Here is a 25,275-nt window from a genome sequence, read left to right as displayed (position 1 = left end):
AGGCTCTGCCCTTCAGAAACATAGTCTGCTTGGGAAGCACAAGACAGATAGATGCAGGAAATACAAATTGCAGGCCCAGCTGAACGCCATGAGGAGCACAGATAATTTGGGTCACAGGAAGTCAAATGCCAATTGTAGTCCCTAAGAGCTTTAGGGTGGACAGTGGGGTTTGGGGAATATTGATGGAAGGAGGGGTGGCATTTGGGTTAAAGTATAGATTTACAAGAAGACGGACTTTAAGCAGGTGAGGTGGTCTGAGTGAAGAACAAAACATACATGGTTTATCTTAGGGTTTGTCCAACTATACAACACCAGTCTTGGATGATATTTGAGGATGACTCTTCTGTGGGCACCTCCTTTACTTCTTCCCATCACTGGAAACCTGTCACCTGCAGATGCCTGGTTGGAGGGGACATACTCTTCTCTGAGTCACTGCTTAACCTTCCACAGCTGCTAGGAATCACCAGAAACCAACCAGATCATATTGCAGAGGCCTTGCCTACCCTGTTTCAAAAAAAGTTCTCAAATATTGAAACACCATTAATTCAGCTGCTATGAAGATGCTTTCCTTTCCATAATATCAGAATAATAATGAGCTAAAAAGTTATTAAAAGGCAGAACTCCTTTATTTGAATAACAGCTATGAGTACTGATCTTTACATTATCAGCTCAATTTTCCCTTGGGTTACAGCATACCTAACCAGGCTTTTGATCGTGAGCAATTTCAAATCTCAGTTCCAGATAGGACATCAGAGATGCCCAGCCCTGAAGAGCTTTGATGGAATTCTTGATGAAGTGTAACTGATGTGGAACTGCCATTCCTTTTCCAATGGCCTTTCCTAAAGCTACCACAACCCTCTTGCTTCGTCCATCCCAATCATCTGTGGTCAGCTCATTAATGAGAAGAGTTGAGCTCTGAGCCCCTGAAGCCAAAGGCAACGTCCTGACTCCTGCCCAGCCCTTCAGTTTGACTCCATCTCATGGCCACAGTCCACACTCTGACTGTTCCCCCCATCTCAATGCAAACCTATTCCACTTCTAGAATATGTTAAATTCAAAGAGAGTAGGTCACAAGTATAATTCACTCTGAATAACTTTCTGCCTATTCTGAGCTCCTCCCCTTCACTTCTGAACCACTTTGACTGGCTCATATGCCCTCCACACAGATGACTGGCTCATATGCCCTTGGCAGGCCCCTTGCCAAAGTGAGGCATAGGTCTGGGAGCCAGGAGAGGCAACCCCAATTCAAATTTCAGTTTGTCACCAACTCAGCTGTGATATTAGACTTTATCTCCATGATCTCAGCTCTCCTGTCTGAAAAATAAAGCTGGGTCAGTTACAGTCCCTCTCTGTCATCCAGAAAATAAGAGGCAAAGAAAAACCACATAGAAACCACAGAAAGGGAACTGTGCCCTTGGCCAGTGCTACCTGCCTGTGAGCCTCAGGGAGAAGTCCCATCCTGCCTGCCTTGCTCTGGGCAAAATGTTTCCTACCAGGTGACCTTGGGAGAAACACTTTGAGAACTGAAAAATGAGAACACATGGACACATGGAGGTGAACAGCACACACTGGGGCCTGTCCTTGGGTGGCAGGGAGGGAGAGCATCAGGAAGAATAGCTAACAGATTCAGTGCTTAATACCTAGGTGATGGGTTGATCTGCGTAGCGAACCACCATGGCACATGTTTACCTATATAGCAAACCTGCACTTCCTGCACATGTACCGTAGAACTTCAAATAAAAGTTGAAGGAAAAAAATTAAAAACAAAATAAAAGAAAAACTGAAAAAATAAAAGAAAAAGAAAACCCAGTTAGAGAGCAGTTTAGGACCAAAAAACTTACAACTGCACGATTACCATGAGGACTCTGGGAAACTATACAGTGTGAATCCTGGACTCTCCAGGGACACTGCATTGGTCCAGCCTCCTGACCTCTCCTCTCCCAGGTCCCAGGCTCTTCACCTCCTGGGCTCCAGGGTGCTCATCTGCAGCTATAACCCTCACTTCCCGAACAGTCCTAAAGCTATCTTTACTTGTCTTATGGGACACTCAAGAAACCTAATACCATAGCAAACTTCCCTGCAAATGCCCTTTTATCGTTCAAAACCTCCGAGAGCACACCAAATATTAACTTTTTCTCTTTTTCCTGGAGAATACCACTTGGTATAGGGTGTATGCCAAATTCCACCAAGGACTTCCCTGGAGGCATCAGGTGTTGCCCCAAATATGCCCCACACTAACCTTCCACAGTATCTAATACCTAGTTTGTCCGCAAATTCCCCCAAAAAGGGGCCTGCTGCTGCACTGGCCAGGATGTTGGCCAAGTGTGAGAGTCAGGGTAGATGGAATTGGGATTTTTCCAGTCAGCCCTCTGGATCCATTTTCTACCCTTCTCTGCCCTGCTGTGTGCCTCCAGGAGACTGCTCTTGGCATGGCATAATCGGCACTTTCCCACTCTCTGACTTCCAGTTGAGTTCAGCCAATCTTCCTACTGACAGGACCTCCGAGAGGTGTGAGGTCAGGGCATGTATTCCCCTCACCCCTCCATGTCAGGTTTGAGTTATGTAGTGGTTGTGTTCCTCTACACAGGGCCACAGCTTCTGCCAGAGGCCTCTCACCAGCTTTAGGAATAGTTCCCACCCCTTGCCAATTCAGACCTAAAGGTGGTAATGGCTTCTCACTGTTGCTGATCTCAGGGAGCTTCACCTTTGGGTGTGCCATCTGACACCTACCAGGGACAATTCAGGGTGGTGAAAACTAAAGGGTCACCCAAGCCAAAATCCACTAAGGAAAGCCAACATTCAAATACACAGGAGAAGAGCTCCTAATGTCCAGTCCAAGAGTCAGACCAGGAATCAAAGTAGGAGATGCAAAGCCAGAAGGTCAGAACCTAGAAAAGACAGGACCAAACAAAGCCATTCAGAAACAAGCAAAAGTGCTTCCAAAGGATTGACAGTGGGAAATTATGCTCACCTTTCTAGCAGCAGGTATAAATTGCCTGAATAGGATAGACTAGCTTCAACGATGAGGGACACAATGAATCCTGTAATTCTCATGTAAGATTTAGTCTTTCCTTCTCCAAGAGCTGAATATTATGATACATATGCCTCAGGGAAAAGCTTTAAGTCAAAGGATCTAACCCTGGGACCCAAGATGTCCAAGGGTATGTATTTCTGGGCAAAGAGTCCATAGCATTCATTGAATTTGAAAAGGGATCTAGGGCCAAAAATGGTAATCATTTCCAGTTAATCCTATTTTACCACTTAGCATTCTTTATTCTTTGGAAATATCTCAGCTCTTTACTACTCTCTCAGCACCAACATTGTGTCCCAGGAGGATGGTACACCTCAACCCTGCAGGGATAGAAGGTCCTTCTGACCTTGCCTTTCTCTTTCATTTGGCTGTTGAAGTTGTATTATTTATGATAAAACTGCAATCATCATAAGTATGGTGCCTTCAGAGAGCTCTGAATTGTCAAAGAGCAGATTATTGAATCTGAACGGGATATGGGAAGCCCCAGATTTGTAGCCAAATAAGACAGAACTGTGGGTGGCAAAGGCACAATCAGGACTTTTGGCTGGCATTGGAATGGGAACAGCCTTGTGGGGCTGAGTCCCTTACCCCATGAGGTCAGTGTTAACTTCAGGTAGTTAGTGTCAGAATTGAGTAGAACTGTAGGACACCTAGTTGGTGTTGGTGAATTGGTGGTGGACTATAACACTGAACTGGAATCAGCCAGATTACAGGTTGTAGTCTGGAGAAACAGGACAAAAAGAGAGTCCTATTTTGTAACGTACTTTGTATTTTTGTCCCCCCATGGGGACACCTGTGATTGTGATTGTTTAGAGAGTGTTAACGTATTTGATTTTGAAGATCAGGACATCCTGAAAAGCTGGGACGTGCTGGGGCAAAGATGCAGTAAGTGCTAAAGGCTCTGCAGAGGAAATGAAAGTGATTTTCAGAGTTGGCAATGGCTGGCACTGGAGCAGTGTAGAGACGCAGAGCTGTGGCAGAGGAGCTTGGGGTGGGAGGGAAAAGTAGTAACTCAGCCTGAGACAGGTGAAGGCTTGCAACAGGAGCTGCAGGAGAAGAGTGCCCTGGAAATGATTTCTCTGTGGCCTTGGTATGACTCAAAAAAAGTATGACTGATATTCCCAGCTTGAGAACACTCTGCTGCTTCTCTTGAAAAAGGTCCACCACAAACTAAGCTTCCAGAATGGGTTGTGGAGAATTCAAGAATGGGCTACATTCTGCATTGGGGAAGTGTGGACCTAGGGATATGGTGAATGTGTGAGATATTCAAAGCCATAAAACAGTGGCAACATAACACCAGACCAGAAGTGACCAAGAGAGCTTTAGGCTACAGAAATCTGTTAAAATCTCGGCCTTGGACTTCTTCACCCACGATGTGGATGTATCTGAAAGCCATTGCATGTGACTTTCACAGGACAGGGTGAAATCTGACACCCTCAGTAAAATAAAATCTGATTACATGTGAGAATGACATGCCTTGCCCTGTTCACGCTACTCATTCTAGGGTAGTGGCAGTGCTGGCCAAGAAGAGGCGGTTTTTCATTTGTGTTAAAAGATGCAGTCAGTTCCAGCTTCTGGCAATGATGGAATAGATTGATCTAACTAACCTTTCTGCAGATAACAATTACTAAATCTGGACAAATTCTTTATAATTATAAACAATTACCTGAAAGCATTGTAGAGTGACCAAAATCATGCAGACAGTGAAGGAGATTACCTGTGAAGAGGTCACTATGACAGGTGAGATTTCTGAGTTTGTAGCTTTTCACTTAAAGGTCTTTTCCAATAAGCGGTAGGTAGCAAAAACCAAAAAAATGGTACAAGGTCAAATAGGAAATTTGAAAGGCCCTTTATCTATCAAAGAAATTGAATTTATAATCAAAAGCTTTCACAAAGTAAATTTCAAGCTCAGATGGTTTTACTAGTGAATTCTATTAAATCTAAGGAAGAAACAATATCAACCTTACACCAACTCTTTCAGAAAGCAGAAGAAAAAAGAATACTTTCCAAATTATTGTAGAAATCCAATATAACCCTGATACTGAACTTGGCAATGACATGTATGAAATTTATTACAAGAAAATAAAGATCGATACCCCTCATGATGATGTTTATAAAAATTCTTAACAAACTATTAGCAAGTTGATCCATCAATATAAGACAAGGATAAGATCATGACCAAGTGGCAATTACAAACAGGAATGCAAGCTAACATTTAAAAATCAAACATTTAAATTGACCATATTAACAAAATAAAGTAAAAAATACGCATAGTTATCTCAATAGATTCGGGAAAATCACTGGAAAAAATTCAGCAGCCATTCATGATTTTAAAAATAAACAAGGCTGGGCATAGTGGCTCATGTTTGTAATCCCAGAACTTTGGGAGGTCAGGGTAGAAGGATTGCTTGAGCCAGGATTTTGGGACTAGCCTGGGAAGCATAGTGAAACCCCTTCCCCATTTAAAAAAAAAAAAAAAAAAAAAAAGTCCCACAGCATTAACAAAGACATTTAGCTAACTTAGAATAAAGGGGAATTTACCTGACATGTTAAAGGACATCTATGAACATCCTCAAGCTAGCATCTTCTAGCAATCTTCAAAACAGGCACGTACTCTTACAACAATATCACCACTCTGGGACATGGGTGGATTGGAGATACTGATCATACAATAATGAGAGAATGTTGATAATTTTCAAAGCTAGGTGATGGGTACATGGGAGTACATTACGCTATCACAATTCTTTTGTAAATGTTTTAAAGTTTGCATAACAGAAGTTTCTCAAATGTACTGGAGTTGTGAGTTGCCTTTTCACTTTTTTTGTTTATAAAACTGAAATAGGAAGCACCAGAACCTAATATTTCACCCACTGCTCTCTGAGCTGTCAGACCACAGGTAGTGGTGGTTGTAGGAGGGGAAAAGTGAGAGAGATGGTCAGGAGAAGGTGGCCTCACAGGATCCTAGGAGGAATGGAGAGGGTAGGTGGCAAAAGGGAAGATAAAAGGGAATGGGAAGATGGAGGTGGTGGTGGAAGAAGATAAAAGAGACACTGAGTTCCCTAGTTTAGGTAACAGGAGCAGAGGGGTGAAGAGAGACATGTAGTCTTGGGGCAGATGCTCAGGGGACAGGGCAGGGTGCTGAGGCAATCCCAGAGGAGCCTTGCGTCTGGGTAGACTCTGAAAAGGATGTCTTCTGTTAGGGTCATGCAGTGGACTGAATATTTATGTCACTCCAAATTTGTGTTTTGAAACCCTAATCAGAATGCGATGGTATTGTGAGGTGGGACTTTTAAGTCATGAAGGTAGAAATCTCCTGAATGGGATTAATGCCTTTACAAGAGACCAGCAAGCTACCTAGCTCTTTCCACCTTGTGAGGACACATTACTGTCTGTAGACCAGGGGGAGGCCCTCACCAAGAACCCAACCCTGCTGGATCCTGAGAGTGGACTTCCCAGCCTCTGGAACTGTGAAAAATAAACATTTAAGCCATCTGGTTTATGGTATTTTGTTATAGTAGCCTGAGCTAAAACAGGTCACCTACCTATCATCTGAGTTGTATCCTGGTCACAAAGTCCCAGTGAGTTCAACCAACATATTTTCCGTATAGGGTCCTTGGTTTAGAGGAAGGAAGAAATGCCTTCCTCCCAGGGCCAGTAATGTGGAATAACTGGGCAGCCTGGGCTGCCCCAAGCACAACAGCAGGATACACTCAAGTTTATGGAGCAATGCCAAGCCCTAGCCAAACCTGCCCTGTGATGAGCGCCCTCACATACCACATAACGTATACCCAGGTACGCTCTGGCATGTGAACCATTATCCACATTTTCAAGCTGAGGAAACAAGCAGAAACTAAAGTCTACTCGAACTGAAAGTCAATCATTATGTGTCCCTTGGTCTGGGCAGAATTCCTTGGTCTGTGACACCTGACACCTGCTTTTTGTGTCCTGAGCAGCAGCCTCGGCATGGTCATGCAAGCTCCCAAAACACATTTCCTCAGGCCCCTCAAACGCCCCCAAACCCATCTCGAACCACCCAGTATTCCTTCACCTCCTCAAAATGAGCTCTTCCCTCTCCCTGACTTTGAACAGGTTGTTCCTTTACCTGAGTGCTCATACACCTTTTTGCATGGCTAGTACCTTCTCAGTCCTCGTGTCACCTCATGTCCCCTCCCCAGGGAGAATTCCCTAGTCTGCCTTTATTCAGGGCTTCTCCTTATTATTATTTTTGAAGCTCTTACTTGTTTCCTTCAGGGCAGTTATACTATATGATAATATTTTGGTCCAAAATGTAAGTTCCTAATGACAGGCACCCTCTTTGTCTTGTTTAGTGGCAATTACCCACTGGGATTACTTCTTGTTATAACAAGTTCCCTTTTGAACATGAAGTAGGATGGCTAACAGCTTTCCAGTTTTCTAGCAGTGACTGTCTTAAATCTCAAAGAAAGAATGTAGGCTCTGGAAGGAAAAGGGTAGAGCCCTCTGCAGAACCACAGAAAAGCATGGCATTGGTGAAGACTCTCCATTTCCCAATGAGGCAAAAAGTGAAATATAAATGAGCTTCTGCCTCTAATCCTGATGATGATAATGATGATGGTGTGGTGGTGATGGTAGTGATGATGGAAGCACTGATGACAATTAAGTTACCTTACTACATGCCAGGGACTGCATGCATTATCTCCAACCCTTTGAACTACCCTGCACGACAGAGATTATTATGTACATACATGAGAAAACTATAATTCAAAAGATACCTGAAGTCATTCTATGTTTAAGACAGACAAATGCCATGTTGAAACTGTTACAACCTCATTCTCCTAGAGGTTTTGATTACAATGTTCTCTAAAGAACCCATTAAAACACATATACACACAAATACACCTCCATTTCTCCTACTCTCCTCATCCTTCACACTGGAACAATAATAAGTCTCCAAAACAATATTCAAATCAAATGGCAGATTTATTGGCTCTCTCTGTTATACAATGAGGTGAAAACCTCTTAATTCAGGACATCCTCCACCTTGTTCTGGCTTCCAGTTACACTGAAAGACCGATGCCAGGCACATAGGCTGATAATCAGTAGACAACAGAAGCAAACTGCTGCTGGGCCACATGTCTAAATGATCCATTCCACAGTTTTTTGAGATTTTTTTTTTCTTTCATAGCATCTTCCTCTTTTCAAATTCCTTCAGAAACAGAAGAGAGAAGAGAAATGGAATGAATAAAAAGATGAAAGATCCAAATTACATTTATGGTCAAAATATTTTGAAACCCATTATCTTTAGGATCCTTTGAACAACCAAATTACAGAAGAAAAATGTACTAGGATGAGGGTGTTTGAACACAAAATAACAGCTTTCAAAATTAGTCTGTGTCAGCTTGAATTTCACGTAACAAGAAGCAGAACTTCAACTTTTTATTTTTCCTAAACCCAGAAAAGGAGAGGGAGGTTTTGAATAATATTTATTTTTTTCACAGCAGTATAATAATAATTTTAGAGGAGTTGAGAAACTTTGTTGTGCTTATCCAAACTGTAGTGCTAATATATGAACCACATCCAGCCCTTCTAATAAGGAAATGGAAACAGGTTTGTTCAGTTTCTCAGAGAATAAAGCTAAGACAGATTGTTAGGGTTTGAACAAAATGTCAAGAACCTTAGAAATACCTGAAACAAACAAATACCTTAAACAAAGTAGTGTTTAAGGAAACAATACCAAAAATCCTATTTTTCTAGATTGTAGCAATTAGGATACAATGTGTAGATGCCTGCTGCCACTTACTGGAAGAAAATGGTAACGCACATCTCCAATGTGAATTTAAGCATTTGCTTTTCTCCTTTTCTCCCACCTTCAAATAAAATTCTTTCTCAAACTCGCTAACCACCTATATTTCTTTCAAACACTTTGGCACGTAACAAAGTGTTTGGCAGTGTTATATTCCAAAAGCAGGATCATGCAAAGATTCAATAAAACAAGGAGTCCACTTTATTTATCCCTAAGACAAGGGCAAAGAAGACCACCAAATCAGGATTTTGAAATTCTCTCTGAATGCTATTCACTGCTAGGAAACCAGCTGGTACCTATGTTCAGCATGCTTAAGAAAATAATTTTGTGTTGCTCTTTGCTCTTTTTTTTTTTTGGCAAGGTTATACCATCATGAAAATAATGAGGGGAGAGAGAGCCTTAAATGATCATTCAAAGAGACAAGCTGAAAATCAGTGCAAAGAGATTATAAAAGACATCAAATTACTTAGAATATTTTAACCCATAATGTTCTATTAAAAAAGGAAAAAGCAAAAATAAAAAGAGGTTAAGAAGTCACTCCTTCAACCTATAAGTAACAATGGTATCACAACACAGCCAGGACCAATCTCCCCATCCTCTTTAGATCTCCTTCCACCCCAACTCCTTCTTCATTCAGTTTCCATTTCTTGTTATTCAGCTTTCAACCCTTTCTTCCTAGAAACAGAAACCTATGGGGCCAGGGTGGCTATATCACAAAAGAAAAAACAAGTAACAAAACATAAAGCAGTTCTCTGCTACCTCCTAAACCCTCAAAATGGAAATCATGACACATACAATCTTTAAGATGCTGTTTTGTATGTTACATCTTGCCATTTACAAAAATACAAATCCCAATGTTTAAAGAAGAAAGCTTTAAAATCAGTATATTATTCCTGGTCATGCCCAATTAGGGCACTAGGACATTAACAGAGTTGATAAAAAAAAACTATTAAGCTGCACATCAGAAAACCAATTAAGTCCCAGAAGCAAAGGCCATGATTTCCAAGTACCCAGTGTGGCCAGACACAGAGAAAGCCTGCAACCTCAGAGCACTTGGGCCACTGTTGGAGCTCACCTTGTAGATGGTGGTTCCCAGCTGTGCAGGAGACATACTGACCACAACTCCTGCACTCTGAAGGGCAGAGATCTTCTCTTTAGCTCCACCTTTTCCTCCAGCAATAATTGCTCCTGCATGACCCATTCGCCTCCCAGGAGGAGCAGTTAAACCAGCAATGAAGGACACTACAGGCTTGGAATTTGGACCCTGGAAAGAAAGTAATATTTTAAGCGCTCTAATGAAGAAGTCAATCAAAACTGGACCTCAAATTCATGACTCTGCTGGTAAATGCTAAATGGCTTGGGCAGGGGAAAGCCCACCATTCATCCTAGGAAAACCAACACTAATATTAAACCATGATTGAAACCACTGCATTCTCCTTTAACTTTCCATACAAACTCAGGAATACAACACTAAGCCAATGTTTATACCTGTTGAATACAAAACTTTCACTTCACAAATACACATGTGACTCTTTCATTTGAAGAGTAAAAAAGCATACTGGAAAATATGTTATATGATTTGTGATAATAATAATTTAAGACATAAGACTGGGTTGCTTTACTTCAACCTAATGCTATGCCTTAATTTATTATTGGTTCACCCTTAATGAATGTGCTAAAAGAAAAAGATGAGATGGGAAGTATACAGGAAAGGACCTCGGCTTAATTTCCTAGTAAGGAAAGCTGCATGACCTTGGACAAGGCATATCACTTCTCCAGACTTCTGCTTCCTCATCTATGAAATAAAATGGCCAAACTAGATTGACACCCAAAAGCCCTTTCCAATCTGGAATTCTACATCTAAGAAGGAATATCGGAATTACTTTTATTCAGCAAAAATCCATTGTAATGTACAGTCTCTATGTAACTAGATTCTGAGGTTTAAGAAAAAAAAACATACAAAGAAAATATAAAAATTTCTATACTCTAGACTTGCAAAGTAGTTGAAGAAATAAAATATGTATGTACCTCAATCCATTAAGAGATACCATAAACTAATATATGAATATATGATTAAGTTTCACAATGAATGGTAATATCATGTTCATAATAGAAGTCCAGAGATAATAAGAAACCAGGTAAAACAGAGAGGCCTGGAGAAGGCAGAATTTGAACACGAGTGGAACCTGAGAGGCTTCACTTAGGTACTATTTTCTTCCCCCCAGACCAGCAGCTCTCAAATCATTTGGTCTGGGAATCCCTTATAATCACAAGAATTACTGAGGATCTCAAAGAGCTTTTGTTTATATGTACTATATCTAATGATATTTAGTATATTAGAAATTAAAACAAATTTAATATTTGTTAATTCACTTAAAAATAATTTTTTTAAACTTTAAAAAACATTCTAGTGAGAAGAGTTGCATTATTTTACCACTTATATTTTCAACTCTTTAATGTTTAACTTAATAAAAGACAAATGGATTCTGATAACTGCTTTTACATTCAATCTGTTGCAATATATTATTTAAGCTAAAGTATAAAAGGAAAATCCAGCCTCACACAGGTATGTAATTGGAAAAGGGAGACATATTTTAATTGATTGCTTTACAGATAATTGGGAGTATTCTTCTTTGATACTACACAAATCTCTTCAAGTAGTCATTTCTTAAAAGTTAGGTGCAATGTTGGAATATGAAACCCTCGCAGTGAACTTTCTGTCCTTTGTTACTTTGAAATCCATTAATCTGTCTTGCACTTTGAGTGATCTTTTAACTACAATGATTTTGTAATATGCATTCCTCAGTTAGGAAATATGAGTTCACTGAGTTAAGCATATCTTCCAAATGCTGACACACACCATTTAATAACAAACCAGTTATCAGTATCACCGCCAAGCTCATTAGAAAAGCCTCTAGGTAGGAGGAAGCTGTCAAGCTCACAGTTGCAGATCCAAGCTTTCCAAAATTTTAATTATTCACTTGAAAGTTGAAATGGGCAACCAACAGAATGGGAAAAAAATTTTGCAAGCTACCCATCTGACAAAGGGCTAATATCCAGAATCTACAAAGAACTAAAACAGATATACGAGAAAAAAAACAAACAACCTCAACAAAAAGTAGGCAAAAGATATGAACAGACACTTTTCAAAAGAAGACATTTATGTGGCCAACAAACATGAAAAAATGCTCATCATCACTGAACATTAGAGAAATGCAAATCAAAACTACATTGAGATACCATCTCACACCAGTTAGAATGGTGATCATTAAAAAATCTGAAGACAACGGATGCTGGAGAGGATGTGGAGAAATAGGAACACTTCTACACTGTTGGTGTGAGTATAAATTAGTTCAACCATTGTGGAAGACAGTGTGGCGATTCCTCAAGGACCTAGAAACAGAAATACCATTTGACCCAGCAATCCCATTACTGGGTATATACCCAAAGGATTATAAATCATTCTATTATAAAGACACACACACACGTATGTTCACTGCGGCACTGTATACAATAGCGAAGACTTGGAACCAACCCAAATGCCCATCAAAGATAGACTAGATAGAGAGGATGTGGCACATTACCATGGAATACTATGCAGCCATAAAAAACGATGAGTTCATGTCCTTTGCAGGGACATAGATGAATCTGGAAACCATCATTCTCAGCAAACTGACACAAGAACAGAAAACCAAATACCACATGTTCTCACTCATAAGTGGGTGCTCAATAATGAAAACACATGGACACAGTGAGGGGAACATCACACACTGGGGTCTGTTGCAGGGTAGGGGACTAGGGTAGGGATAGCAGGGGGTGGGGAGATTGGGCACGGATAACATTAGGAGAAATACCTAATGTAGGTGATCGGGGGATGGAGGTAGCAAACCACCATAGCATGTGTATACCTATGTAACAATCCTGAAAGATCTGCACATGTACCCTAGAACTTAAAAATTAAAAAAAAAAAGTTCAAATGTTATTATTATCAACAAATACTATCAACTGTTTTCCTTGATACAGCAGGTTTACTTTGTTCATTTTTGAGAAGAGATCTGTCAAATACCCAGGTCTGAACAACCAGTTTGTCTACCAATCACTCTTTCAAGTAAAATTGGTGTTCCATGAAAAGGGCAGCTAGTTCAGCTCACAGCTCAATTGTGAAAGTGCTTCATTTCCCATTTTATCACAAAATACTGACTCCAGGGTCATAATTTAATAAAAGTAGTAATTTTTATCACTTCATCAAGGATATTCATAAGTGAAACTGGCTTTTTTTTCTTTTCACTGTGAGTGGCACATGGGAGTGAATGACTGCTACTCTGGTTCCACTGACTGCCCTGATTCCCACTAAGAGGCCAGTATGCAAGGAGCTACATGGTCAGACACTGCTTACTCCTACCTCATCTCCCGCCTTTCCACCTTCCACCCCAGTCTAGCTCTGTGCCTTTGCTGAAAATGTTCTCCACCCTCCTTGGACACTTTGCAAACTCCTACTTAACTTGTAAGATCTGACTCTTCTCCTATAAGCCTTTCCTGACTCTTCCTCCCACCCTCCCCACAAATGCCCTCATAGTTGATCATCTCATCAGTGACTATGCTGTACCTTTTATATCTTTCTACTATAAAATTCAACATGCTGGCTATAACCTATTCCCCATGTGCTCTTTTACTAACTATGAATTCCCTGAACACAGAGGTTATATTTTCACTAATCTCAGTATGCCTGGCACCTACTATAGTATCTATGGTATAGGATTAAAAAGAAAAGACCCCACAAGTTATTCATTCACTCATAAGACCTACATAGAATATAAGAATCTCATGTTTGAATGGCATTAATTTCTACTTGTTCCTGCTCTCCTGTTCCCCCAAAAAGTGGGAATATTGTTGCACAAGAAAGGATCAAGACTTTGATGAGCCTAGAATGTCTAACAAATTTGCATCTGTCCCATTGACAAAGAGTCATTGGAGGTTTTTTTGAAGTGGAGAAAACTACAACTAAAAGACTATGGGGAAGTGTAGTCTGAAAATAGGACACAAATGATGAAAAGTATGAATGTCTAAAAGCAGAAAGGCCAGTTAGAATGCTCTCAGTGTAGTCTGAGCCTATGCCCATAACTGATGACTCTGTTCTTAACTCCTTCAGTCTGACTCCTTATCCTTCCATGGTGAAATGGAGAAGTCAGGCTAACCTGGGTATGAATCTCACCCCAGGTTCGTTTGCTGTATACCTACCCTTGGTAAGTTACTAATCTTCCTGTGCCAGTTTCCTCATTCATAAAGAAAAAATGAAAACATCTTACCAAAGCATCAGAATAAAAGTTAAACACCAGAACTTTGGCAAATAATTATTATCTTTGTAATGATAGCAGAAAAGGCAGCAGTAGATCATGTTTATCGAGTGTTTACTCTATGCCAAGTATACTAGATGTTTTATATAATGTAGCATCTGAACTGCTTAACCTAGAATCTTGTACACATTAGGTTCTCAATAAAAATTAATTCCATAAGAACTAACCAAGAATAGGAAACATGTACCAAATGAAACAAAATGTCTGCTTCATTTTTCCCACTAAATACTAAGTTATTCAAGGGATTCAGAATTGGGCTCAAATACATTTTAAATTCAATTTAACATAGTACAATGCTGTATTAACCCAAACCTTTTCCTTTTTTTAAAGAAGTCAGTTTTTACGTAAATTTCAAACTATACAACTTTCTGACTTCAAGGAAATCTAACATTTTACTACAATCCCTAATAATCTACTCTTCCATTCCACCAATACCTGACCTGTATTGGTGCCTGCTGTGCCAGGGGACTGGGTGGGGCACTGAGGATAACAGCTCCCTGCAGTCCATAACATAGTCTAGAGTAAAAGTCAGATATTAAGCATGCCTTGCAGAAGAAACAAACAAAGGCAAGTGAGAATGAAAACTGGCATGTCAGATGGAAAATGGATCTGAAAGGGAAGGTTAGGATGATATGCGAAGGACTGGAATTCATGCTAAATCCGCCCTTTAACTGCCATGTAATGGGAAACAATGTCTGATGTGAACCAAGGATAAACAGAACAATGCCTGTGTTTCAGAAGGGCAGATAATTTGGGTGGCCATAAGCAGACTGGCCTAAGAGTAAAGGGAGGTGGATGGAGAAATGAGAGAGCTCATGAAGGAAATCATTTAGATGGTCCAGATGAGATGGGATGAGGACCCAAACCAAAGTAGGTGTACTATGTACAGACAAGGCTCTGAATCTAGACAAACCACTCATGTCTAAGAGACAGATCTTGGTAACTGAGTAGAAACAAGATGAGAGAGAAATAAAAGATAGTTCTCAGGTTTCTGCCATAGAAACTGCATTAAGTATGAAGTCGCTTATATAAGATAACAATTCATACCTAATAGGCACAGAAAACAGATCCAGGGAATGATAAAGAGGAGGAAAACCAGGAAAGAAACCAAGAGGATAGAGAGGATAACAAATGAATCAAGGCCACTGGTGACCTCTACAAAAACAGTATCAGAAGAGTAAGAAGATTCCACAGCAGCAAACGCTCAGTAAGACTGCTTACTAAGCGCCGGGCACTACTATGCTATATGTTACTAAGTCATTTAAACTTCACAGTTCTTAAAATAACTCTAGGGGGCAGGCACTACTACATCCTCATTTTTCCAATAAGGAAAGTGAGGCAACAAGATTCAGAAGCATTCCCAAGGTCATATAGTTCTAAGTGACAGACAGGAACCAGACTGCTGAAGATTCAAGAATGAATGAAAAGGAAAGAAATTGAAAGAACGATGGTAAAGTTGAATCATATCTAATATGGGAGTTAGGGCTTAAAGTCACCAAAGAAGAAAATCAAGAATATTCAAAATAGCCCTTTAAAATTCTTTAAAACACAAATAAATATGTCTTGTTTTGTGTAAACTACCCTTTACATGATATTATTGGCTCCTTTAACTCTCCAGTATTATTTTTCTGTGGCATTTAATTTATTCACCGGTAGATTTTTTTCATAAGCATAGAGAAAAAGTTATCTCCACTCTCTTGCCTAGTCTCCTGAAGAGGGTTTTTCACTCATTCATCAGTGTAAGAGAAATTCTGAAAATCACTTGCTTGATATTTTTCCCACAGTTCTCTGATACAATAATGGCCACAGCACAAATTCACTGAGTGGGGCTGGTGGACACCAAACTGCTTCAGTCACTACTGCACCCCAGTCTCTCCTTTCACCACAGGAATAGGGCTTAATTCCCTTACGCTAAATAGAATTATGACGCAACTCAGCACTATTCCTTTACATTTGATTCTATGGGAGAGGCGACACGGAAAGCCTCCACAGGATGTAGACAGTAAAGCTTTTCTACTTGATCTCTGAAGGGAAGTGCCATTCCACAAGGAAAGTCTAAAACTAGAGAGAAGCAAGATCCTGAAAAAAAGCCATGAGGATAGGATCTTTAGGTCAGCCTTGAAAAAGAGAAAGAACACTATTTCCGTCTGAGATCAGGAGAAAGAATACCAACCATAGGTGAAAACAAAGTCTGCAGGTCAAGTGGGGGCTCTGAGGCTGATGGCCTAAATGTATCCACTCAGCAGGTGAACAACTTACTTACCACAAAGTGTGGGGTCATGCCTAGGGAGGAAGAGTTCAGAATAGGGAAGTAGAGAATCAACCCAGAAATAATCCAGAATTGTCTAAGTGTCCAGTACAGAAGGCCCCTTTGTTTTGTTTGTTTTGTTTTGTTTTTGAGAGGGAGTCTCGCTCTGTCACCAGGCCGGAATGCAGTGGCACAATCTCAGCTCACTGCAATCTCTACCTCCTGAGTTCAAGCAATTCTCCTGCCTCAGCCTCCCAAGTAGCTGGGATTACAGGTGTGCACCGCCAACACCCAGTTAATTTTAGTATTTTTAGTAGGGACATGGTTTCACCATGTTGGTCAGGATGGTCACTATCTCTTGACCTCATGATCTGCCCACCTCGTGATCCACCTGCCACAGCCTCCCAAAGTGCTGGATTACAGGCATGAGCCACTGCACCTGGCCAGAAAGTTTTATCTTTCATGTTTTCTTGAAAAATTAATCTTTGAAAAAATAAAAATAACTTCTGAAACAAGCCTCTGGTATTTAGAGCAAAGAGCCATATTTTTCCAAACCCAAACTTACTGAATTATGTTGCTTCAAAAATTCTGCAGCATTCTCTTCGGCATTGCCACCAATTTCACCAATCAATATGATGCCTTCTGTGGCAGAATCATTCAAAAAGATTTCAAGGCAGTCAATAAAATCTGTTCCATTAAAAGGATCACCTCCAATGCCTGAAAAGTCAAAAAATATCAATAGCTGGAAATTTAAAGACAAACCATGGAATTTAGGTGAAGAAATGTTTTTAACTGGTTTATCATTTTTCTTCCCCTTCTCCCTAATATTTTTAAATGTATTATTATTCTTACATTTAATATTTTAAAATCACAAAATGCTGCATTTATTTCTGTTGGTAATATTATATGAATACTAAATGGTGGTTGGTTCCTGATATACCAGGAATATTCTAGGACTGTAACAAAGACAACTCTCTTTTTGCTTTAGCTCCTTTATCAAACCTCTTCTGTCCCACAAAATTAGTCCCAGATAACTCCTTAGAAATTAACATTTTAAAAAGATGCTGATGTTACACTAAAGGAAAGAATAAATATTTAACAAATTTCTTTGAGCAAAGAAACTATCTGATGAGTTATGCTGCAGAGAAACCCACAAGTTTTAAGACACATGTGACAGTGAGTGACAGTGAGTGCCCTGACCCCTCCTGTTCCGGATCCAGAGTGGATGATGACAGAGCCTGCGTATCAGGGCCCTACTACACAACATTTAAAAAGGAATACTTGGACAGGGTTAAAGTAAATGTTCCATACAGACAGGCTGCCACTTTTTATTTTTAAATTACAAACTTAATGAGGGCAGGACTGATTTCTTACTTTTCACTGCATCTCTGAAGAATGGAGTGGAGGAAGAAAACCAGCATTTATTAAGTGCCAACCATATGTCAAGTCCTATGCTTTGGCACATGTTAGATCTGTCATTTCCTAATTCTCCCACCCTCTCTGTGAGATAGACATTACTATCCTCCATTTAAAAACTCAAAACTGAAGCTAAAAAAGAAGGAATTGGTAAGCCTGTTTCAAACCATTTCTTGATTCTCTGTCACACTAAAATATCTTCCACTTAAAATTATGTTTTACATGTAGAAATGCTCAATGAACGTTTTCAATATTTAATTTATGAATTTGGATCTTAATAAAAACACCTATATGTTATGATTTTTTGGTATAGATACTTCTAAAAGGTATTCTAAGAAATTGAAGGAATATTTATCAATATGAAAATGAGTAATTTGCCTTGGCTTTTGGCAGCAAATATTGAAATTATTTTAAAATGTAAAACCTGCACGATCTGCACATGTACCCCAAAACTTAAAGTATAATAAATAAATTTTTAAAAAAACTTGTAATTTTGTTTTAAGTGGGTAGCAGTATGGTGTGATAAAAAGAGAGGTTCTGAGGAAGTGAACCTCCCTCAACCTTGACTTTCTCGCCAATAAGGCTCTAACAGTACAATTTTCCCACTCAGAGACACCTGAGAGGCTTGCCTTAAGAATGAGACATTGAATGGCAAAGAATTCAATAAATATGAAGCACTGATAAACATAATGGCAATGACAACAAAAGTCCTAATATAAGGAACCATTTCTTCAGAGTAATCAAAACAAGTGATGTTTTCAGGCACCAAGGTGCTCCAGGAGCCATGTGTCTCAAGATGTTAGTTAGTTCTTCAACCTAGAAATAAAACCTTGGACCATGAATCTTGAAAAACTACAGAAAAACTTCACACTTAAGCAAATTAAATTTGAGATCATAATTTCCTTTTTATAACAGTATCAAAATCTTTTGCAAATAATAAAATCAGTAATTATTATTATACTCATTCGGCGAACACACTACATGCCAATAAAAGGATTTTAGCAAAAATCCCTCACCAACGCACAAAGACTGCCCTAATCCAACTTGCGTTGTTTGGTGAACCGCTTCATAAGTCAGGGTGCCAGATCTGGACACGATGCCTTAAGGAAAGAAATTCAAAAATATTAGATTGTGTTTCTACGTTAGACTAAAATATGGTCAACTAAATTACCAAACACTTTGAGTGACTAACATAGGTATAAAATTCATTCCATTATTTGCCATCAAAATCAATAGTATCTTTAAATGATGAAACGAAAAGGCTTAAATTAAAGCAGGGAGGTTTTCAAATTTAGACATAGGAGAAAGTATATTATTAGGTAAGGTCATTTTATGACTATAAAAACAATGCAAGAAAGACTTAAATTACCTCTTCTGAGAATATTTATGAAGAGGATAATAGCAATATAAATTTGGTAGGTACAATCATACTTACAGTGGCAGAATGTAACAGATTAGACTTATATTACCATGATGTAGTTTGGATATTTGTCCCCTCCAAATCTCAGGCTGAAATGTGACGCCCAATGTTGGAGGTGGGACACAGTGGGAGATGTTTCAGTCATAGGGACAGATCCTTCATGAATGGCTTTGTGCCCTCCCATGGTAATGAGTGACTTCTCACTCTATTCCTTCACATGAGAACTGGTTCTTAAAAAGATCCTGAAATTTCTCGTTCCCTTTCACCATGTGACATGCCTGCTCCCCCTTCACCTTCCACAATGAGTAAAAGATTCCTGAGGCCTCACCAGAAGCTGAACAGATGCTAATGCCATGTTTGATAGCCTGCAGAATCATAAGCTAAACAAATCTCTTTTCTTATAAATTACCCAGTCTCAGATATTCCTTTGTAGCAATGTAAAACAGACTAATACAGTACCCAAACTATTAAATCATCAAAATTAGCATTAGTTACATTTTAAAATGCTACCTATCTTCTCCATAACTATTTTCCCAATAATTTTGAACCAATATATAGGCTCTAAAATCAGTATAAAGAAAACTGGGGAATAAGGTCAAGATCCCTCTGGAATCAAGTCTCCAACCTAATTTCCTTTATAAATGGGCCTGTGTGAAAGCACTTAATTTCACATCTGGATTAGGCGTGTGTTGAAGGAGGAGAGCCAGTGGGGGCCAGAAAGGAGTGACAGCTAGTTGTCTTCTCTTGTAGTTTACTATGCTTGGCTGAGCTTTCAAAAAGGTAATTTATTCAAAGCACAATATGTAATACTTTAGACAAACAGAAAAATCAATCCAGGTGTCCATGGTTTACTTTCCTTAAACTTCTGCCTTGCAGCAACTCTCAAGAACTCAGAAGACCCTTTTCTAACAATATGATCAACCTACTGGGGCAAATAGAATTCTTGTCAGCCTGGGACAAAAACCATAACCATAAGCTACCTCAACTTCCATACAGCAGGTTTACTTTTTTAAGCAAAGTGCTATGTCACCACTATCATTGTATATTAATGTGTACTAAGTTTGTGACCTATGCATAAACACACATATTCTTACTATGCATTTGGGCACACAACAACTTCAGGTTCTCCATACCAACCAGTCAAATTGAAAGAACACTGTGAATGTAACTCAGTCATTGCTAGACAGACCCCACAGAACACTGTCATATGGCTCTTTTAGATGCATTTCACTAGACAGTGACACCTATGTCCTCGATGATGCCTCACTTCATGTGGAACTCTGCTCTAACTCCCCAGCCCAGCACAGTCCCCAGCCTCCCTCTCCAGACTTGTTTCTTACTATTTCCCTACTGAGTGAAACTGGGTTAATCCTCATTGATATTTCATGCTCTCCTATCTTTTCATATTTGCTCTGCTTAAAATGGAGTGTTTCACCTCCACCATCTGACAAAACTTCTAATCATCCTTCAAGGTCCACATTAAATGCTACTTTCTCTTTGAGGTCTTTCCTGATCACCCCCAAAGAGAAATGAGATAAAATCTCTTTCTCTAAATCTCCTCAGTGCTTTTATAGCTTTTATATTTCCTATTGCCCTTATTACTAGGAAATAAGCAGAAGTTGTACCTTACCTACCACTGTGAAACCATAAGTCTTTTTTGGGTAGAAACAACTTCATTCATTGAATGGTTCACAATTAGACCTAATGTTACCATAAGACACAGTAGGAATGTCAGAGTAGGCAGATGGCCAGAAATGAGCAATCAGGAGAGCCCTGTGGAAAGTCCTGGAGGTGCTGCCCACTGATAGTCCACAAAAAGGCAATGGCTACATCGACTACTTCTGGCCTGTGGTTGGGCTCCTCTGGCTCTGAAGGGGACTGACCAGGCCCTAGCTAGAGATAATCATGGTAGAGGCTTTCCCTGCTGACAAGCGTGTGCAATCCTCCAATAACTTGCCCTACAGTAGCCTTTTGTTCATTATAATAGTAAAAACCACACCCCGGGTAGAGATTTTAAATGCTAATGAGACCTGTGACGTGTATACTAGCATGTACAACTACAGAGCATGTGCACACAAGGAGGTCGCCTAAAACATGGCTGCAACTGACACCCCCTCCTGCCCGTTCATGAATAATCAGGCAAGATTTTCATAACGAGAGTCCCCCAGCATTAGCTGCTGCTGGCTCATCTTCTCTTTCGAGCAGCCTATTCTGAATCGTCTCTCAGGGTGTACTGTCTCTTTAAATAAACACTGCTACTACTATTTTTCCAGCTAGACCAGCCATAGCTGTTTTCCAGGTGGTCAGCCAACTGGTCAGCAGCTCCTCTCTTTAAATGTACTTTATCTTCCTTCAATAAACTCTGTTTAAAGGGCTCATTGCTTGTCAACTCTTCTTGCTCCTGAGGTTAAGGCAGGTACTGATTCCAAATACTGAGGACAGAGGGAGGATCATGAAGAGAACACTACAGGTAATTTTTTTTTCTAGTGCTATAGCAAACACTACTAAGTTTGAGGTCACTTTTAGCTAATACTTTCAACACTGTTAAGAATTATATTAAAATCATAGTAATGCTTTTTAAAAAATAAAAATAATTTTACCAAAAGCAGAAGTCCTTAAAACCTGATCTAAAATACTGATTCTACCTAGCTTTAATGGGCAGTTATTTATATTTCCATTACAGAAAAACTGCCTTGGGATGGAACGAACACAAATTCTTTATTCAGAAGGCAGGACAGTGCCTCTGATCAACAGTTTAACATCTCTAAGGAGATGACCTGCTGGCCTGAGCCCTGCCCTTGAGTCTACCACATAACGTGGCCTTCTGCTACTGACACAGTAAAATGGAATAGTCCATCTTTAAAAGGCCCATAAGAAAAAAAGGAAAGGATAAATTTCAAGTTTTAATTTTTATCTGATAATCTTGGCTTGGCAAAATAACTACATAGTCAGGCTTGATCAACCAGCCTGAAATTTGAATATCTTGACCACACACTGATTCTCCAATTAAGAACAATGTTCTCCTACCACCTGGTTCAGTAAGAGACCACCAATGGTGCTTGAGATTCCATGGCAGCTACCTTCTTCACTAGACTATAATTTCCAATGGGTCAATAAATAAGTCTTCACAACCCCTATGTTTCCAGCTTAAAGCACAGTTCTAGGCACACAAGGTGCTCATATATGTTAATAAATGAGTTGAAACTGAGAACTCATCAATGGAGTAAGCCACTCTCTTAAGTGAAATTTAATTTCAATAGTTTTAAGATTATTCACTAACTGAACCCCAACGCATAACAAATGACAACCACCACAACTTCTACCCCCATATTTCTCATTTATCACTTTTTCCCCATTCTCAGTGCCTTTGTCCCATCCACATCCTCTGTCCTCAACACTGTCCCTCCCCACTATGGGACATTTCATCACTGAGAAGGTTAGGTGGGTAATGCCTACCTACTTATGTAATGGTGCACTCCTATTAAAATCCCACATGATCACTTTAACATAAATATGAAAAAGTAAATTGCACATCCAGTAAAGTATTAGTACCTAGAATATATAAAACTAAAAACATAAAAAAGTTTATAAAACGTAAAAAAAAGTTAAAAAAAGTTAAAAAAGTTAAAAAACATAAAAAAAAAAAACTAAACCATAAAAAAGTAAACAATCCAATTAGAACATAGGCAAAACCCAAGGTGGGGCACTTCACTGAAAAAGATAAACAGATGGCAAATAAATCTATAAAAAGATAATCTATGAAAAGATAATATCATTAGTCACTAGGCAAATACAAATTAAAAGTACAAAGAGTTATCACTGAACATTTACCATAATAGCTAAAATAAAAACACAGTGACACCATCAAATGCTGGCAAGACTGCAGAGAAACTGGATCACTATACACTGCTGGTAGAAATGTAAAACAGCACAGCCACACTGGATAGCAATTTAGCTGTTTCTTAAAAAACTAACATACAAGTATCATACAACCCAGCGACCATGCTCCTGGACATCTGTCCCCAAAAAATGAAGACAATGTTCACATAAAAACCAGTATACAAATGTTTATAGCAGCTGTACTTGTAATAGGCCAAAATGAAAAACAACCCAGATGTCTTTCAACAGGTGAATGGTTAAATAAACTGAAGTACATTCACACCATCAATACTCAGTAATAAAAAGAAACTATTGATGCATACAACAACCTGGATGAATCTCTAGAGACTTATTCTGACTATATAAACAGGCAATCCCAGAAGGCTACATTCTATATGATTCCACTTATATAACATTCTTGAAATGACAAAATTATATAATTGGAGAGCAGATTACTGTTTGTCAGGAATTGAGAAGGGGTTGGAAGCAGGAGGGAAGTGACTAGAAAAGGGTAACATGAAGGAAACTTGTGGTGATGGCAAAGTTTTCTGTATTGACTGCATCAATGTCAGCATCCCGTTTATGAAAATACTATAGTTTTGCAAGATGTTAGTCATTGGGCTAACTGAATAAAGAGTGATCTGTCTGTATTATTTCTTACAACTACACATGAATTTATAATTATCTCAATATAGGCAGTTTAATTAAAATTTTAAAACAGGACAGAAGAGTCAAGCATATGACATGTGGTTGAGAGTAACAAACTGTCTATCATAAAAGAAAAAATAACATGGTACAGTTAAATATTATCAATTTGGAATCCAATCACTTCCTTCAATAACACTCAATTAGCAGATATGCAATTTCATTAGCTTTTATTAACAAAAACTGGAAATCCATTACACTATTATACTGCTAGCGCATTACATTATATTCCATTTAGAAATAGCTAAAGGACTGAAAAATCCTTCTTCTCTTAACTCTCAACTTAAGGATCAGAAGTCAAGGAGGCTATTGAGACTATTAGCAATAGTACCAAAATAGGAATAGTTGGTACAAATAACCATCTTCCTCTCCTCATCCTCTCAAAAATCTTGCAGTGTCACATATTTTCTCTCTTTGAAAAAAAAGCCCTTTTTCAAAGGAATTAAAAGCAGTCTCCCAGAGGACTGTCTCATCAATGTGTTATGACCATGCACAAAGCCAATGTCTAAAGGACTTCCCTGAACTTCTCTTGATTTTCATTTTTTAGGTTTATGGGCACCTTAGAAAGGTGGGCTGTGATCAGAAAAGGAACTCAGCACAGAGCATTCCTTCCATGCTCGCCTTAAGACCATAGAAGTAACCTTCAAAACAGACCAAAGAATATAAGTAATATTCAAATATGCACAAGAGCATCAGTGAGGCCCCACTGGAATTCAGATGGCCTATGGAGCTCCCTGTAACCTCTCTCATGAAATTATCAAGTACTGCCACTGGCAGCAGGGCTGACAGCTCCAGGATACATTAGTAATAAAGAAAACTCATAACCTTTAACCGAATCCTGTAAACTGCACAACCGACACTCACCCATTATGACAATTACCCTTATTTATTATTGTTAGCCATGCTTTATAGATAGAGAAAAACACTGTAAATCATCTATTATGATTGAAAAACTGTATAGTTTAAAGTTTGGTGTAGAGTCTAAACACAAGCCTAATGTGGCTAACTTTGAAATGTTACCTTGGCTATTTCCTCGAGGAACTAACCAAGTAGCAATATAATTTTCCTATGATAGGCCATCTGATTTGCCTTTCTGATCACTGCCCTGCTTTCTGAGGTGCCCATAAACCTAAAACATTTTGAGAAAGTTTGTGATATCTAAAAGAGCAAGGTGATTATTGAGCAGGTATGTGAATGGCCTTATAAGCACAAGAAAACATGCTCTGCATCATTAGTCATCAGGGACACTCAAAACCACAAGAGATACCATTTTACTCCCAGTAGAATGGCTACATTTAAAAAGACTAACAATACTAAAATGTTTGTAAAGACATGGAGCAATTGAAACTCTCCTACATTAATAGTGAAAATATAAAATGATATAGTCACTTTGCAGAACTTAAAAAGTTGAGCATATTCGACTTATGTCCATACGAACAT

The 25,275-nt window shown here is 39.1% G+C and overlaps 1 protein-coding gene across 1 annotated transcript in view; it reads right to left on the bottom strand.

The window, feature by feature from the left end:
- Positions 1–4,856: 4,856 nt before the first annotated feature.
- LOC135275621 (succinate--CoA ligase [ADP/GDP-forming] subunit alpha, mitochondrial) overlaps positions 4,857–25,275 on the bottom strand; it is a 43,746-nt gene continuing 23,327 nt past the window's right edge. The window contains exons 6-9 of the mRNA XM_064377969.1: positions 18,848–18,931; positions 16,981–17,132; positions 9,889–10,077; positions 4,857–8,216 (exon numbers count right to left, since the gene is read on the bottom strand). Of these exons, the coding sequence (XP_064234039.1) occupies positions 8,190–8,216; positions 9,889–10,077; positions 16,981–17,132; positions 18,848–18,931 (452 nt within the window). The 3' untranslated portion in view covers positions 4,857–8,189. The remainder of the gene's footprint in view (positions 8,217–9,888; positions 10,078–16,980; positions 17,133–18,847; positions 18,932–25,275) is intronic.

This window comes from Aotus nancymaae, unplaced genomic scaffold, assembly GCF_030222135.1.
Source record: "Aotus nancymaae isolate 86718 unplaced genomic scaffold, 86718_ANA_hifiasm-v0.15.2.pri h1tg000017l, whole genome shotgun sequence".
Classification (NCBI taxonomy): Eukaryota; Metazoa; Chordata; class Mammalia; order Primates; family Aotidae; genus Aotus; species Aotus nancymaae.
This window is presented reverse-complemented; position numbering and strand designations above follow the sequence as displayed.